The sequence below is a fragment of the Mobula birostris genome, chromosome 2 (genome assembly GCF_030028105.1).
Source record: "Mobula birostris isolate sMobBir1 chromosome 2, sMobBir1.hap1, whole genome shotgun sequence".
NCBI lineage: Eukaryota > Metazoa > Chordata > Chondrichthyes > Myliobatiformes > Myliobatidae > Mobula > Mobula birostris.
The window spans coordinates 219,017,129-219,036,177 of record NC_092371.1 but is presented as its reverse complement, the minus strand read 5'-3'; the positions used below and the strand labels follow the sequence as shown (position 1 = coordinate 219,036,177).

At 44.1% G+C, this 19,049-nt stretch overlaps 1 protein-coding gene across 2 annotated transcripts in view; it reads right to left on the bottom strand.

Moving 5' to 3' along the window:
- The window catches only part of LOC140194082 (protein eva-1 homolog A-like), a 309,431-nt gene extending 309,008 nt beyond the window's left edge, over positions 1–423 (bottom strand). Inside the window, exon 1 of one of the 2 annotated variants that reach the window (XM_072251497.1) lies at positions 124–423. In XM_072251497.1, the coding sequence (XP_072107598.1) occupies positions 124–229 (106 nt within the window). In that variant the 5' untranslated portion in view covers positions 230–423. The remainder of the gene's footprint in view (positions 1–123) is intronic. The other variant, XM_072251496.1, reaches the window with a different exon arrangement.
- Between the last annotated feature and the right edge of the window lie 18,626 nt (positions 424–19,049).

The following is a 19,049-nucleotide window of genomic DNA, read 5'->3' as shown; positions in this document are numbered from 1 at the left end:
CAAACAAAACTCTGCTCACATAAAAACTTCCGCGCACACGAAGGAAATAATCAACTATTTTGCCATGGATCCATAAAAACTGACCACCTCCCTCCTCCCCCGTCGATTTGTCTATCACCCTACCGGAAAAGTCCGAAGAAGTTGTGACAAAACTGCTCGACCACGCCAGACCCATCAAGCTCAGCAAAATCACATCCCAACGTAAGCAACGCGGATCTGGGTGAAACATCCTTGGCTCATTCGGGATCAGTTTTACACGCTGAAGATCCTTCCCTTCCTCAGTTATTCATTCCGCCAAGTCACATTTCGAAACTGATATTTCACTGTGGTGCCAGCTAGTCCCATTGCTGGAAAACAGATCGACACTGACTGCTGGAGGCGTTTGGGGAAAGTGAGGGACGAGTAGCGCAACTCTGTGACTTAGGGAGAAATTGACAGGCTCCCACCTGAGGCAGCAGTTTCCCGCCAGGTCCTAACGCCCCTCGCTCTCGCCTAATCCGACAAGCAATTTCGCTAATTTCATTTTCTAAACTCTTTTACACCATATTCTACCGTTTTGCCGGTTTCTTGTCATTATTCTGCACAGTTAAACTAGTTTATCCTTAAAGAAAGCACGGTAGCGCCTCTCTACTTAAGAGTTTGCCGAGATTCGGCGTGACATCTAAAACTTTGACAATCGTCTATAGATGCGTCGTGGAGAGTATATTGACTGGCTGTATCACTGCCCGATATGGAAACACCAGTTCCCTCGAACGGAAAATCCGACAGAAAGTAGTGGACACGGCTCAGTCCGTCACGCGTAAAGCCTTCCCGCGCCCCTCCCTACAACACTGAGCACATCTACATTAAATGCATCTGCATCCATCACCAGGGACCCCCACCACCCAAGACACGCTTTCTTCTCGCTGCTGCCATCGGGAAGAAGGTACAAAAGCCTCAGGATTCGCACCACCAGGTTCAGGGACAGTTATTACCCCTCAACCATCAGGCTCAGCCAAAGGGATAACTTTACTCAATTTCACTTGCCCCATCGTTGAAATGTTCCCACAACCAATGGACTCACTTTCAAGGACTCTTCATCTCATATTCTCGATATTTATTGCTTGTTTTTTTTTGGTCTGTTTCTTTCTTTTCGTATTCACACAGTTTGTTGCCTTGTGCACACTAGTTGTACGCCCAGATGCGGTTATTTAATTTATTTAGTCTGTCCGCAAGCAAATGAATCCCAGCGTTGTATATGCTGATATATACGTACTTTGATAATAAAAATTACTTCGAACTTTGAAATAGCCGTCACGCCCTGGATTGGAAGTTGCAAAGCACAGAGATCTGCAGACTCAGCCTAAACAACAGGAATTCTGCAGATGCTGGAAATTCAAGCAACACACATAAAGGTTGCTGGTGAACGCAGCAGGCCAGGCAGCATCTGATGGCATGAACATCGACTTCTCTAACTTCCGCTAATGCCCCACCTCCCCCTCGTACCCCATCTGTTACTTATTTTTATACACACATTCTTTCTCTCACTCTCCTTTTTCTCCCCCTGTCCCTCTCACTATACTCCTTTGCCCATTCTCTGGGATTCCCCCTCCCTCTTTCTTTCTCCCTAGGCCTCCAGTCCCATGATCCTTTCATATCCCTTTTGCCAATCAACTGTCCAGCTCTTGGCTTCATCCCTCCCCCTCCTGTCTTCTCCTATCATTTTGGATCTCCCCCTCTGAAGCACCTTCAATTACTCCAAAAGACTGAGGTTTGGTAAAATACTGAAAGGCTTTTATTCGCTGTACAATACGACCTCCACAGTGAGTGTCTGCCCCCGGACTGAGGGGGAGGGGCAAGGCGAACACCTTTATACAGGACTCTGTGGGAGGAGCCACAGGGACAGTCAGCAGAGGGGTGTGTCCAGACAGGTAACCAAGTTACAACATATATACATGGTTTACCACATTCAACCCTCGTTTTTTTTAAAAAGAGTCCTGCAGGGTGAAGTGACTGACAATATTTACAAGAAGTATATTTACAGGTTAAGTCTATCAGGCGGTCGAGTCCGTCGCTGTGACCTACGTAGCACCGGCGGTGATTGCACCGGCGATGGCGGTTGTGCTGGCTCCGGCCTGACTTCAGGTGCCAGCACGTTAGGCGTCGGTAATCTCTCGTGCGTGTGCGTCACGCCTGGTACGGAAGTGTCGTGTGGTGTCTGTATAGGGTTTGGGGTGCACGATGTCTCGTAGGTACATACATTGGTGGGTACGGGGTCAGTAGTCACCACGGAGTGTTCAGGGTAGGGGCCCGGAGCTCCTGCGGGCGCCTGGTCGCGGATGGAGACCGTGTCCTTGTTATAGGTGAGGTTGAAAGATTTGGCCGCTTGGAGAAATTTTTGGAGGTTGTTGTCGTGATCGCAGATGGTGATGTTATCCAGATATGGGAACATGGCCTTCAGTTGGCACTAGTCCACCATCCGGTCCATTGCCCTCTGGAAGACAGATACACCATTCGTGACACCAAAGGGGACGCGCAGGAATTGATAAAGCCTGCTGTCCGCCTCGAAGGCAGTGTAAGGGTGGTCCTCCCGGCGGATGGGGAGCTGATGGTGAGCGGATTTTAGGTCTATGGTCGAGTACACCTTGTACTGTGCAATCTGATTGACCATATCCGCGATGTGGGGTAGAGGGTACGCGTCGAGCTGCGTGAACCTATTGATGGTCTGGCTATAGTCCATGACCATCCTATTCTTCTCCCCGTTCTGAACAACCACCACCTGCGCCCTCCAAGGACTTGTGCTTGCCTCAATGACCCCCTCCCTGAGCAGCCCCTGCACCTCCGACTTAATGAAAGCTCTGTCCCCCGCGCTGTACCTCCTGCTTTTAGTTGCCACAGGTTTACGGTCGGGGGTCAGGTTGGCGAACAGCGGTGGGGGAGGGATCCTGAGGGTGGAGAGGCCGCAAGTGGTGTCGGTAGTGTGGCAGTTGGCATGATGTTGGGTGGGATGCGCGGGTCGGTGTGTGTGTGTGTGGTCAGTAGCGGGGTACGTGACATATCTCTACAAAACGGGATTTATGACAGTAATTGGCGGGAGGGGCCCATCATACTTCATTGTCACGCTTTTCAGGTGGCTCTGGAAGTCCAACCCCAACAGCACAGGGGCACACAGTTGAGGCAAGACCAGTAACTTAAAGTCCCAATATTCTGTGCCCTGCACCACTAGCGTCGCTACACAGCCCCCCCGGATGTCTGTTGTATGCGACCTGGAGGCCATGGTGACCCTCCGACTTACTGGCCGTATCATGAGTCCACAATGCTGCACCGTGGCCGGGTGGATAAAACTATCTGTGCTGCCTGTGTCAAACAGGCAGCTTGTCCTGTGCCCCTCCACCAGGATGTCCATCATTGACCTTGCGAGCTGGTGGGGAGCGCTTTGGTCGAGGGTCACGGAAGCCAGGGTGGGGTCGCTGTCTTGGTCCGGCGCGGTGGGGTGCCCCATGAGCACCCGTTGGTCGTAGGCGTGGGAGGTGGCGCCGACCAAGATGGCCGCCCCCATGTCTCGCACGTGGTGGCGGCGTGCAGGGAAGATGGCGGCCCCCATGTCTCGCACATGGTGGCAGTGTGCAGGGAAGATGGCGACCCCCACGTCTCATACGCGGCGTTGCTCGATCCCACTCACGGTTTTGACTTACAGACCTTGGCGAAGTGGCCCTTCTTTCCGCAGCTGGAGCAGGTAGCTTGTCGGGCCGGGCAGCGTTTCCGGGGGTGCTTCTCCAGTCCGCAGAAGTAGCACTTCGCGGACTCATGACTGGCAGCAGCCGAGGTCGATTCACCAGCAGGTTGCGGGGTCTGCGGCACCCACGAGGCCATCAGGGGATCACGTGCCTGGAGAGCCTTGGAGCTATGCAGAGCGGCCTCCAACGTATCAGCCAGCTCCATCGCCGAATTTAGGGTAAGATCGGCTTTTTCCAGCAGCCGCTGGCGCACGTACACTGACCTGGTCCCCGTGACGAAGGCGTCCCTCACTAGGAGTTCTGCATGCTGTCCTGCCATCAGCTCCTGGCAATTGCAGGCTCGCACGAGCGTCCGTAGGGCCTGGACGAACTCAGCACTCGATTCCCCGGGGCGTTGTTGCCGTGTCGCTAAACGGTGCCGAGCATAGCCGCTGTTTATCGGCCGCGGGTATTGTCTTTTGAGTGCGTTCATTGTGCCGTCATAGTTCGGCTGGTCTCTGATCAGCGAATAGACCCGTGGACTGACCCTGGAGAGTAGAACTCTGCGCTTCGCTACAGGGTCGGTCGCTTTAATCTCCTCTAGATACGCTTTGAAGCAGGCCAGCCAGAGTTCGAAAGCGTTTCCAGCTTCAGGTGTTTGCGGATTGAGGTCTAATTTTTCTGGTCTCAGGGACTGTTCCATGTTTTAAAACGTACAGCGAATAAAATTGAAGCACCTTCAATTACTCCAAAAGACTGAGGTTTGGTAAAATACTGAAAGGCTTTTATTCGCTGTACAATACGACCTCCACAGTGAGTGTCTGCCCCTGGACTGAGGGGGAGGGGCAAGGCGAACACCTTTATACAGGACTCTGTGGGAGGAGCCACAGGGGCAGTCAGCAGAGGGGTGTGTCCAGACAGGTAACTGAGTTACAACATATATACATGGTTTACCACACCCTCCCCCTCCCACTTTCAAATCCCTTACTCACTCTTCCTTCAGTTAGTCCTGACGAAGGGTCTCGGCCTGAAACGTCGACTGCACCTCTTCCTAGAGACGCTGCCTGGCCTGCTGTGTTCACCAGCAACTTTTATGTGTGTTGCAGACTCAGCCTACTCCGTCGCAGGCACAACCCTCTCCACCATCGAGGTCATCTTCTTGAAAGCGGTATCCATCACTAAAATCATTAAGGACATGCTCCCCGCCTTCTCATTACAATCATTGGGAAAGAGAGGCAAGAGCTGAAGACACATACTTGATCTCGGAACCACTTCTTCCTCTCCACCATCAGATTTCTCAACGGTCTGTGAATCCAATTTACCCCCTTTTTTGCATGATTTATTTATCTTGTAATGTATGGTAATTTTATGTTCCTACACTGTGGCTGCAAAGCAACAACATATATGTAATAATAAAACTGATTATGACACATGTACACATACTGTATGTACTGTATAGAAACACATACATCACACACGTACTCACCACCAGGAAGGATATCAATAAGTTTGAAAGAATGCAGAGGATGTCGCCTGGACTTGAGGTCCTGAGTTATAGGAAAGGTTGAATTGGTTATTCACTGGAAGTCACATCAGGCTTTCTCCTCCTCAGAGTGGCTGACACTAGAACCAGAGGTCATAGGTTTAGGTTGAAAACTGACGTAATTAAGGGGAACCTGGGGGGGGGGGGAACTTCTTCACTCAGAGGGTGGTGTGGGTGTGGAACCAGCCAGCCAAAGTAATGGATGTGGATTGAATTGCAACAGTTAAGTGAAGTCTTGATAGGGCTATAGACCTGTGGTGGTAGGTGAAACAAGGCAGAAAAAGAGGTTGGCACAGCCAGGATGGGTTGAGGGGCCTGTTTCTGTGCTGTAGTGCCTCATGACTACGGATAGAGTGAGTTTTCCTGTTTATAGTGACGATTTCCAGTGCGGTCAAGCCAGGCTGATGTGGAAATCATTGGACAGCATTCCTGAGCACCAATTGGTTGCAGTCATGGACAGGGCGGTAAGGAAACAAAGATATTAGACTGCCCTGATAGGCCTGGACATCTTCCAACAGTCAGTGGTGAATGATATGCATCAGGAGTGGCCCCAAACAAAACCACAAATCATATCCTCTGTGATTATAAACTTAAAGCAGTATTCCTTACCTTTGACAACTCTGCAATTATATATCTGATTCTCCTCCAGAATTTTCCTTCATTGCCCTACTGATTGGAAAGGTCTCACTTTATTTCTACCATCAGCAACCAGCTATGGGCCGTAGCTTCTCCAGTTGCCCGTGGAATGATTCCTGCAGCCCCTACCTACCCCCCATCTTCCTCTTTTAGATACAGGTTCTTGATGACATGAAGAGGTTGATGACTCCAGATAAACCACACCAAGCTTTTTGCTTGTCTGTTCTAATGTAATTAACTGATGATGCTTTTTCCCCTGATCATACTCCCTTTACGTGTTGCCATAAAAGACACAGCACAAAAGAAAGTTTTGTTATCCTCCCAGCCTCACTTCCCCAGTCAGCCAACAGCAGAGTTCATCTAACACTCTGTCTATATACTAACTTATTCCAAGTACCATTCAGCCAATATAAATGAGTCAATATATGGAGGGTCTTACTTAGGAGAGTGCAATACTGGACCTTCTCTTAGGAAATGAGGCAGGACACATAAAAGAAATGCAGTCAGGCAGAAATTTGGGTCTAGTGACCATAATTCGAGAAGTTTTAAGACAGTGATGGGAAAAAAAGACAGGATTGCAGGTTTAAACTAGAGCAGGGCTAATTTTGGGGGGAAATAGGCAAGATCTATTGATTGAAAAGAAAGGAATGAATAGAGAGTGGGGAGGCTTTTAAGAGTGTGATGTCAACAGTCTGGAAGAAGCATATTTCAGTCAGGATAAAGTGTAAAATGGGCAAGTTTAGGAAATCTTGGGTAACAAGAGAGGCTCTGATGAAGAAAAAGAAGGAAACATACATTAGGTTTAGGAGGTTGGGAATAAGTGAATCTCTTAATAACAGAAAAATGATTAAGAATACTCTTAAGGAGGGGAAAGAGAGTTATGCAATGGGCCTGGCAGGTAAGGTTAAGAAAAATCCCAAGAGGTGCTATAACTGTATTAATTGTGAAAGGGTGGCTAGATATTTCAGAAAATAGGTCCCTTTAGAGATCATCAGGGCCTGCTATGTCTCAAGTCGCAGGAGATAGGTGCGAGATTTAATGAATACTTCTCCTCGGTGTTTTCTGAGGAAAAAATTATGGTTATTCAAGGCATAAGGGAAACTGGTGGAGATGTTTTCAAGGATATTTGTATTACCAGAAAGGAGGTACTTGCAACCATTTAATGCATTAAGTTGAATAGTGCATTAAGGGTTTCTTCAGACTTTGTATGAGGCTACAACAGAAATTGTGGAGGCTCATGTGGAGATATTTGCTTTATTATTAACTCCTAGTGAAGTTCCTGAAGACTAGAAGGAAGCTAATGTTGTTCTGTTGTTCAATAAGGATAGTAAAGACAAGACAGGGAACTATTGGTCAGTCAACTTGACACCAGGAGTGGAGAAGTTACTGCAGGGATTTCTGAGGGAAAGGATCAACCAGCACTTGGATTTACAGAGTCTGATTACGAGGAGTCAGCGTGGCTTCGTGCATGGGAAGTTGCGCTTGACAAACTTTTTAGAGTTCTTTGATTGAGTTACTTCTTGGAAAGAGTAGATGAGGGTAGAATTGTGGATGTTGTCTATTCAGTAAATAGGCTGTTCTGGAAGGCTAGGTTGCATGGAATTCAGGAAGAGCTAGTTAGATTGATTCAAAATTTGCTCAGAGGTAGGAAACACAGAGTGATGGTTGAAGATTCTTTCTCGGAATGGAGGCCAGTGACAAATGGTGTGCCACAGGGATCGATGTTGGGATCCTTGTTATTCATTATTTATGTAAATGATTTGGATAAATATGCACATAGCCCGATCGTCTTTTTTTGTGGATGACACAAAATAAGGTTATAGTACAGGAGGGTCTTGTTCAGTTAGGGAAATGGACCGAGGAATGGGAAATGGATTTTGATACAGGTAAGTGTGAGATGATGCATTTTGGAAAATATTTACGAGGACATTGCCAGGTTTAGAGGGTCTGAGCTGTAGGGAGTGGACGGCCAGAATGTAAGAGAATTGGGAATAGAGATGTTTACAATTATGACAGGCGTAGATATGGTGGATGGTAACAGTCTTTTCCCCAGGGTAGGGAAGTCCAAAACTAGCAGCATAGGTTGAGGGTGAGAGAGGAAAACTATTAAAGGGATCTCAGTGGGAACTTTTTCATGCAGAGGGTAATATGTATAAGAAATGAGCTGCCAGAGGAAGTGGATGAGGTGGATACAACAGCATCATTTAGGAAGCACTTGGTTAGAGGCATGCAGTGTGAGACTTCAAGGGATATGGGCTGAATGCAAGAAATTGGGACTAGCTGGGTGGACATGTAATTGCCAGGGAGTCCTTGGGCCAAGGGGCCTGAATTCATGCTGTACTGCTGTATAACTCTCTGACTCTATCTCATGGACCTAGTCCATTGCCTGGATTTGTTCACCCAGAGAATACATATCCACGTGCACTTTTTTCCACGTGTGGGGGTGGCAGGGGGAGGGGAGGTTTAGCGGGCAATCTGATTCTCTGCACCCAATGCCAGCTAGCAGAATGATGTTGGCTCCAAATGTCGAAGGTTCTAAAAAAAACATTTAAATTGAAATAAGTAATAAAAAATAATTAGAACAAACTAAAGTACAAATTATTGAAAGTCAAAAGTAAGCCAACAATTAAGTTTAAGTATAAAACTGAGAGGCCCATTGCAAAGAGTATCTGAGTTCTCTCTTCAGCATGAGCTACTACACAATTGCACTCGATAGTGAGTTGAGCTGTGGAGTGGAATTGGGAGTGCTGGACCCTGACCTCCAGCTTCATTTGGACTTCTGCCTTTCATTGCACACTGGTGCTTTTGTAAGAAGCTGAGAGTTAATGCTCCGCTGGTCAGTACAATGTTATTGAAAGATCTTGATTGCAAAGGGTTCAAAGTACATTTATTATCAAATTATGTATACAAGCGTGAGATTTTTTTTCCCCAAAGACAGCCACGAAACAAAAAGAACCCCGGAACCCTTTCAAAGTAAAAAAAAACATCAAACCCACCTCCCTTATGCGCAAAAAAAAAACAAATCAAGCAGTGGCGGCACCAGAGAGTTTTTTTCTTGCTGGTGCTACAGTGGGGCTGAATTATTCAGTGATGGTGCTGAGGGATGTACCCTATGGTAATATGTATTCGCAAGGCTAGATGCGCGGCGTTCAAAAGTCAGTTTCAAGCATTATGTGCCTACTATAAACGCCTCTGTTGATTCACAAGCAACAGCAATTGATAAATATAATATAGAAGTGAACTGTGACAGTGTCAACAGCATCGGAGACAACCCGGGCTACACAGAGCATAAACAAACAAACCAACAGAGCATCCGACCCACAGTGCACAACATGAATCATACACCAATCCCGCAAAAAGCGTCAAATGCGTGATTTTCAACTGAAAAACACAACACTAACCCACAATGTCCACTGCTATTCGCATTACATAGACAGAAAATGCCAAAAGATACACCATTATTAAAGTCAAATAAGGCAAACAACAGATGCAAGGCTTTATCAGGAGTTGGACAAATCGCACTCAAGGTACCGAATTTAAAACAAAAATCAACAGAATTGCCACTTGGAAGTCTAAGCAAAACCAGTAGGCTTAATAGCAGTAAATGTAATAGTTTAGGATTTGCAGGAAGCATAAGGACTATGGGGTATCCACCACAAAATAATAATAATAATCAGCATTAGTCTTGGCCCAAATTTTTAAAAAATCAGCTGCACTCACCATTGATGTTTTCAGAGAAGCACAATCCGTCTGTTGTTGTGATTGGTGGTGAAAGCATCAATGATTTTCTGGATGTCAAGTGCTTTGGTCTTCCGGCTGCTTATGGCCGACAGGCCCAAGTTGCTGTTCCGAGCATCGCCGCTGCTATTCCTTAGGTAGTTTTTGAGGCATCTGAGGCAAGAGAAACTCCGTTCACATGAGGCAGATGTCACAGGTAGAGTCAGTGATATGCAGATTAGTTTGTATAAATCTATAAATGCATCTAATAGGGTCTTATCAGAGCTAGAAATTCCACTGTGTCATTCACTCTCCTCGCTAGAGACTCAACCACTGCTGTCATATACCCACAATTTTCTTGGACAATCTTTGCATGTCCTTTGTCAAGCATATTTCCCAATCTTGAACCATCTTGTTTTCGCAATCTGAATTCGGCCCGTGCATCCATAGCAAACTTATGAGCTGCACTTACATGGTGGGTTTTGAAAGCTGTTGTAGCTTTCCGCCAGTTGTGGTAACCGGTGACAGTGAAGGTAGACTCAGAATGGAACCCATGTCCTCCACACAGGAAATACCTGCATGCGAAGCAGAATATAGTACCTTTCATGATCGAATATTCCAGTCAGTCAAACCAGCCACGAATAAAACTCCTTTGCTGATTGCCAAACTGTTGTGAGCAGTGAAGGGTACTTTTTCAATGCTGGCTGACAGGGTCCTGCCTCAGGCTGCTGGCTAACATCGCTAACAGTATTCCCACTCGCACTAAGAGCAGCTTCATCCATGTCCTCTTCTGAATCCTGCCCCGTTTCTTGTTCCTCTACTTCACCCTCACACTCCTTCGATGAACTGCTGTCGTCCTCATCCCCACTTACTTCTTTCTGCATGTCACTTTCAATTAAGACAGGCTCAGGCTGAGACACCACTGATTCCTCTGGATGAGGTTGTTTTCTCACTAAAAATCAAACCATTTTTCACGCCGGCCAAAATAATGCAAGTGCCAGGCCTATGCTAGCTTGTAAAAGCACAATGTGTGCGTGTGGGGCATCCGTTAGTCTCGCAAGACCATGGATCTGCGTCTGGATGTATACTATCAATCTCTCGCGTGAGTGAGAGTGAGTGACATCACCACCTTAGTGATCTTAGATCAGCTTAACTGATCTGAGGACAGCAATGGCAAGACATTGACAACAAACGAATAAGCAGAAGTGTAGTGTGGATCTGACAGAGTTTATAACTTTATTGCTGCGTGGGTGCTATGGTAATTGGGGATGCTGTTTCACTAGATCAACTGGAGAAACAAGTTGTATTCAAAACTATACAGAGAAAGCAAAACAGCTGCAATTTGTATGTGAAATTTCAGTTTATTTCTTGGTGGTGCTACAGTGGTGCTATTGCAATTTCTGCTGGGGCTATAGCACCAGCTAGCACCACCTTAGCGCTGCCCCTGAAATCAAGCAAACGGCAAAAAAAAAGCAAAAACACACAATCAAAAGTCATATTTCAGTTCAGCTCAGTGTTCAGTATCTGCAGGCCACCCTGATTCAAAAATCGTCTGCAGTAGCAACAAAAAAAAGGAGCAACTAGAAACTACAACACATCATAAGTGTGAATTAGATTCCACAACCCACAAACAGTGTCAATTAAACTTTGCTCCGGCAACATCCTTCAACAGCGTCGAGGAGAGAGAGATCACTCAACATTACGGCCTTCCTTCGAGAGCAGCAAGCAAAAGGAAGAGAGAGACCACCGCAGGCAGAAACCCTCCTCTGGTGGCAGTGAGCGAGAGGCTGGTAGTCAGCGCTGAACACTCGCTCACCCTCCACACCTGCCTCAATGATTTCGATCTTCCCCAACACTGCAATCAGCGAGGAGTCAATCATGGACTCGTGCCCCGTCTCCAGGCTTCCTGTCCTCTATGCCACATTTTACTTGCAGCCTCGTAGTACCCTGTCAGAGACAGCAAAGCATGAATTTGATTCTCTTATTTATGTTAGTCCCAATCTGAATAGAGCTAATGGAGAGACAATTAGAAAAGGCAAAAAACCTTTCCCTCATTTAGGCATTTTTAGTTTTAAAATATGTTTTGCAATTTTTCAATGATTTTATTATGGTTATTATTCTATTGGTTCCCTCAGGTTGTTATAGCCGGAGATGGTAATGAGGACAAGCTGCTACTACCTATTAAATGCTCCCAATGACGTGCACTTCAAGTAGCCTCTGACAACCAAGTCCAGCTCCTGGCCTTCACGTGTGGCTTAGCTATCAAGCCCGACAGAACCATTTCTGCTGACAGGAGAAGGGGCAAAGGCGGGTTGCTAGCAACTTAAAACCAGTCGCTTCGGGCAGATGAGGCTCATCAGCTCATCTAGAGAAGGAAAACTCTGATCTCAAATCTCCACTCCCTTCGGCTGTACCCACTCATGGAGGAGGCTTCAGGAGTAAACCCCGAGGGAAAAACTGGAGCTGGAGTCCCTAAGGCAGCTGTCTGGCAACTCCTGCGACGCTGCTGGTACCAAACTGTATTGGTCTCTGCCATTCCTTTGGGTTCATGAGATGCGTGGAGAGGGGGAGCTTGCTACATGGGCAGCCGCTTGCTCTACATATTGTACTGCCCAGGTTTGTGTACCTAGATAGCTAGGACTCAATATCCATGGTCAACTCTGAACGATGGAGGCCTCATCATTATATTATCATTCAACTGTGTATGCCTGCACGAAAATGAATCTCAGGATTATATATGTACTTCGATAATAAATTTACTTTGAACTTCTGAACTTCTTTCATTTAGATCGTCATTGACGATGAGAAACGACCTGTCACATTGTACCACTGCGAGTGTGCAAAATTGATATTCTAGGAAATAATGCCGATAATGGAACATTTTTTAAGTTCTAGGTTTCATATTTAGATATTTAATAAGAGAGAACCATTTGGAAATCAGAGGATACTCAAGTGCAGAGTGCAGAGATAGTTTTTGACAATAGAATAATAAAGTTTACAGTGATTCTCAGTTGATTCTACACCAAAGAGCTCGAGGACTGAGAGACATTTTCCAGAAACGAGAATTGAATAGATAGATATACTTTATTAATCTCGAGGGAAACTTGGTTTCAAAGTCCTAGTGTCTGAAGTGCATTAACATTAGCATTCCTTCTAATGGTTAGTGTTCAAAACATTTTGAAGAAAATTAAAGAAGATTAACCCAAGTTGCGTTCCCTGGCATTTGAATGTTTTTCTGATTCGTGGAAAATGCCAGCAGAGGAGCAGAGCAGTCCTCATCCTCCCACCTTATCATTGATACTAAGCTCAGTGGGTCCCTCAGAACTGTGAAGGCACATACACATAGCATCCTGAATACAATTTTCACTCCCCAATCTCACAAAAGCTGACCCCTGCACTGGCAGAAAGACCAAAACTGAGAATAGAAAAATCTAGTAATATTACTGACAAGGTTTGATTAACCTAATTGACCATTGTTAATTCTCAAGCACAAATCAGATTTATAGGGTGTACTATAAAGTTACAAAGCAATAGGGAAATGGAATTACTTTCAAATGGCAATTATATTTGTTTCCTGGACACTGTAATGAATTTACTACATCCTCTCAACAGATTATAAGGATGGTAACATCATACTTCCATAGATATACTGTAGGTTATAAATAAAACAAAAAGGAGCACTTAAAGCATCAAGAAAAATTTACGCACATCAGCAATTTCCTGTTGGAATTTGTAGAGTAAAGCACAAAGAATGGTTTTGGTGATGTAAACCAAAATATACCATTAACCTACTGCCTTTTGCTGAGCAACAAAATGCTGAAGAAACTCCACAGGCCAGACTATTGGAAAGAGTAAACAGTCGATGATTCGGGCTGAGACCATTCATCAGGGTTTAAAGAAAGAGGAGAAGTCAGAGTTAGAAGGTGGGGGGAGGGGAGGAAGAAGAACAAGGTGGTACAAGATAGGTGAAACTGAGAGGGGGAGGGGTGAAGGAAAGAGCTGGGAAGTTGAGTGGTGAAAGAAATATAAGGCTGGCGGAGTGGGGATCTCATAGGAGAGGATAGAAGATCATGGAAGAAATGGAAGGAGGAGCACCAGAGGGAAGTGATGAGCCGATAAGGAGGAAAACAAGAATGAGGAATGGTAAAGGAGAGTGGGGTGGCAAATACATGAAGTTCGAGAAGTCAATATTCATGCCATCAGCTTGGAGCCATATGGAATGTAAGGTGCTGCTCCTCCAACCTGGGTGTGTCCGCATGGCAGCAGTAGAGGAGGTCATAGATTGACACATTGGAATGGGAATGGGAAGTAGAATTGAAATGGGTGGCTACCAGGAGATCCTGCTTTTTTCTGGTGGATGAAGCGAAGCTGTCTCCCAATCTATGTTGGGTCTTGCCGATATACAGGAGGTCACACCAGGAGCACTGAATACAGTAGATGACCCCTACAGACTTACGGGTGAAGTGTCACTTCACTTGGAAGGATTGTTTGGGGCCCTGAATGGCAGTGAGGGAGGAGATGTAGGGGCTGGTGTGGCCTGCAAGGATAAGTACCAGGAGAGTAGATCCTTGGCCCGAAGGGTCTTGCCCTGAAACATTGACTGTTTTCTCTTTTCCATAGATGCTGCCTGGCCTGCTAAGTTTCTCCAGCATTTTGTGTGTGTTGCTCTGGATGTCCAGTATCTGCAGATTACCTCGTGTCTGCTTATTGCTAAGGTTATTTTTAGCAAGGTAAAGAAACAAATGAAGTAAACAAAACTAAAACAAACAATTTTCAGATTACTTTTCAGTCTGCCGGTTTGGTCCAATGTGCATAATTGGCATCATTGTTTAGGTCGAATATAGATAAAGCAACATCAGGAAATTAAAGAATAAAACTGGTGACTCCATCCCACATTATCGTTGCAAAAATCAGATTACAGCATATGTGTTGATGTCTGAGCTCTGACTAAAAGTGAGACCAGGGCAGTTCAAAGGATAGCCCTCGAAAGAATCAATATCCACATCCCTTATGATAACAGCCCTTAGAAATCTAAATTTGTAACTTGGCTAAGTTGGTTGGACTTGAATCACAGGCTGCAGATCCAAACATATTTCAGAAGTAAATACAATAAATCAAGATATCAAAGTTTCCGTACCTCTTTTTGAAGCAGGAGTTACCTTGATCAATATTTATCCAGAAACTATACTTTTTCTTCACCATTTACACCTCGGACTTCAACTACTGCACAGAGTCTTGTCATCTTCAGAAGTTTTCGGATGACTCTGTCATAGTTGGATGCATCAGCAAGGGAGATGAGGCTGAGTACAGGGTTACGGTAGGAAACTTTGTCACATGGTGTGAGTAGAATTATCTGCAGCTTAATGTGAAAAAGACTAAGGAGCTGGTGGTAGACCTGAGGAGAGCTAAGGTACCGTTGACCCCTGTTTCCATCCAGGGGGTCAGTGTGGACATGGTGGAGGATTACATATACCTGGGGATACGAATTGACAATAAACTGGACTAGTCTAAGAACACTGAGGCTGTCTACAAGAAGGGTCAGAGCCGTCTCTATTTCCTGAGGAGACTGAGGTCCTTTAACATTTGCCAGACGATGCTGAGGATGTTCTAAGTCTGTAGTGGCCAGTGCTATCATGTTTGCTGTTGTGTGCTGGGGCAGCAGGCTGAGGGTAGCAGACACCAACAGAATCAACAAACTCATTCGTAAGGCCAGTGATGTTGTGGGGATGGAACTGGACTCTCTGACGGTGGTGTCTGAAAAGAGGATGCTGTCTAAGTTGCATGCCATCTTGGTCAATGTCTCCCATCCACTACATAATGTACTGGGTGGGCACAGGAGTACATTCAGCCAGAGACTCATTCCTCCGAGATGCAGCACAGAGCGTCATAGGAAGTCATTCCTGCCTGTGGCCATCAAACTTTACAACTGCTCCCTTGGAGGGTCAGACACCTTGAGCCGATAGACTGGTCCTGGACTTATTTCATAATTTACTGGCATAATTTACGTATTACTATTTAACTATTTATGGTTCTATTACTATTTATTATTTATGGGCAACTGTAATGAAAACCAATTTTCCCTGGGATCAATAAAGTATGACTATGACTATAAAATTAATTTTTATGTTATTATTTATTTGTCATGGTGAACCAATACCACATACTCATCGATTGTTACACTTACCTGCACAGCAGAGAGAAGTGCTTCAGAATATAATGATGTGTAATATAAATCCAAATTGCCTATCATTAAACTACACAAATATGGTGAAGGAAAATTATTTCCTCACAAATGTGCAATGGATCTCCCCAACACATTATCAAGCATTTTGTTCCAACATACATCTGATCCTCCCCAGTCCTACAGCCCTTTGTGAATGTTCTTTTACTTTAACTCTGCCTTATTGTGTGTAACCTGCCTTCAACTATTCCATCTACCCTCCATTTGATGTAACGTGCAGCTCCTCTTGCCTTAACCTGTTTAAAGTAATTGAAGTTGTTCTTTGGTATCTGATGGTGGAAACTGCAGTCAGCTGTGCTTCTCCTGAAAATATTTTGTTATCATGAATAACGAGAACCCAAAATCACAAAGACTAACTTGGTTTGCAGTTGCTGTACTTGTAGACATTTCTCCATTTGGCATCCAGTTGAAAACATGTCAACCTGTCATGCTATTCACTGAGAAATATTCTACTAATTGAATAATAACAAGAAACTGTTAATTACTTCAGAGATGAAACTCTACAGGGAGTTGCTCATTAGTTCTGTTGAAACTATGTTTCAGTCTACCACATGATACACATGGGCAACTTACAGTAGGCAGAAGGTAAGCACTACCAATGTTGTGTCTCATAATCTTCCAGATCCACTATATAAGGATTTGCCAGTCAGCTCAGATTACAGTGGAAGCAAATCAACTTTGAGCCTGAGCAAGTGTATAAGAGGATGTACAGTATTACATCCCATTAAGTAACCAATGGTACTTTAATATATTACCAGTCTACCTAGAGTTGTATTCGTCTATTCTGCACCACAGATTTGCACCTTAACATTTTATTTTGACTGCTTTGTTTTTAAAATGAAAAATATTTTGTTCTGGTTTAACTTTCAAAAGAGTAGATGCATCTTACACTGAAGTAAATTTCCAATAAAATGGACAATGTATATTTTCACCATAAACGACATAGAACAAAATACCTGTAATCCTTAGCATAAGTTATCCGTTTATAGTACGAGAAGATTCAGAAGAATACTACTGTTCAGTCTGCTTGTTCCCTTGGCTTAGCTTTCCAATAAAGTATTCACTTGAAAGACCAGCAGGTGCTACTGGAAAACTGTCTTTTTCTTCCTAAATGATCATGTGGGAATTTTGTCCTATTTATTCTATTAAAACTCGGCACTGTTAACCAGGACCTGCTGCATGGTATTACCAACATATGCCTAGGCAAGCAATGATGCTGATCTTTGAAAACCTCAGCAGCTGCATCAGTTGATGAAATCTAAAGTAAATGTATAAAGTCTCTGTTCATTATAAATATGAATAGAATATTCAATATTTAAAGGAATATTTACAGTAAAAGGCTTTTATGTCAAAGTGTAACCTGTGGAAGACATAAAATGATTGCTGTAATGATTACATTTGTGCAATAATCTCTCATTACCAACTCTAGTGGATTCAGATTCATTTATTTATCACATATAATGTACATTGAAATTCATTGTTTCTGCTAACAGCCAACATAACCTAAGAATGTGATGTGAGCAGCCACCATGATCTACTTTAATTCATAATATTTCTTGCTGATTAGTTTAAATTTATTACAGATTTAGTTTTGAGACCACTGTGTATAAATCATTGACAATAACATTTTATGTTGACAATACCTCGAAGACAGTGCCCATGCTGCACAGGTATACAGTACTGAGATAACAATTGATTGCAACTGGCTTTATTGGATAAAAAAAAGAGTTTTTAAAGAAGTGTGAAAACTCTTCACTTTTAGTGTCCAGTGCTAGAAATTGAGTATATATATCTAAGTTATAAGTGATTAGAAGCAAAATGAGATTTGTTTGTAATGCTCCCATGAAGGAACGTGTACAATCAGATGGATATAGAATGGGCTTGCCTGCAAATAGCTATTAGGCTACTTACAATACCTGTGTGTTTGAAGTGTTCCTCCAAAAGCAATCAAATTTAAATTGCTATGCTCACCCCCAGTTCCATGGTTAGTGTGTGTACAATTCTGTTAAAGTTTACAATAAACAACATAGGTTGAATAGTTTTAAGCATAAATTCATCACAGGAATAACAAACTAACATCGAACAAGAAATTATACAACTTTCAATATTGCTTTTGTTTCATTTTAGGCTCTGGTCATTAATTATTTATTTTAACTATCTTATCTTGTGTTTTTTTCCCTACAATGGATTTCACATATCACCACCCACCCCCATTAAGACAGTAATCAGAACTGGCTTTGTTGCAAGAAAGAACTTTGCCCTCGTTGTAATAATTCCTCTTCTGAATATCTACAGAATATCAAATCATTAATCCCTACAGTTTCAGGAGCCAGGATTGGCAGTGGAGTAGTACACCTGTGCATGTGGAAAAACAGAAAAGCAGAGTTCCACCACAGCTTGCCAAGTTTCACAGTGAGAATTGATTAGCATTTCTTTTCATTTACCAATTTTTTTTTTGTTTGTTGTTCCTTTGTGCATTGGGGAGCATTTTTGCTGCTTCCGTAGCATTTGATTGCTTTTATAAAGCCAAGTTGCTCACTCAATGCTCAAGCCAGCACGGACAGGCACAATCAGCGTGCAAGGAGCCTGCTGGATTCGAACTCTAGGACCATTCATCTCAAAGCCCAGTGCTGATGCCACTGCACCACTGGCTGGCATTCAGTTACCACAAATACATAGATCAGCCTTTCGCACTAGATCACATCTGGGGATTGGAGAGGAAAACTCTGGTGGGGGAGACAGCAGATCACATTAGATGTGCATAAAATGGACGAGGGAAGAGACTTAAAAGAGGAATGGAAGGAAAGATGAGCAAAAAGGTAACAGAAATGTTGTTCAATTTCAAGTTTAAAGCCAAATAAAACAGTGTTGTGGAGAACTGGAGGAAAAGAGATATTATTTGTACAAACCAGTTATTGGACTGCAGTGGTCTTCAGAGTGAAGGCTTTGTTGAGTAAGTAGGTTTGTGTCAGTACCTCCAGATGAACTCTGTCTTTTTGTGTGTTTCCCCCTAGCTGTCAGTCTGTGGTTTTGTATTGCCATGTGCTCCTGCTCTACTCTGAACCCTGTATTACTGAGTACTCTGTCTCTCACCAGTTTCTCATTATTACCTGTATTGCTGCCACCTATGCCTCATTGTGCTCCACCTATCATCTGCCTCTCTGTTTATTGCTCAGTGTATTTCAGTCCTGTGTTTTCACATGTTTGTTGCCAGATT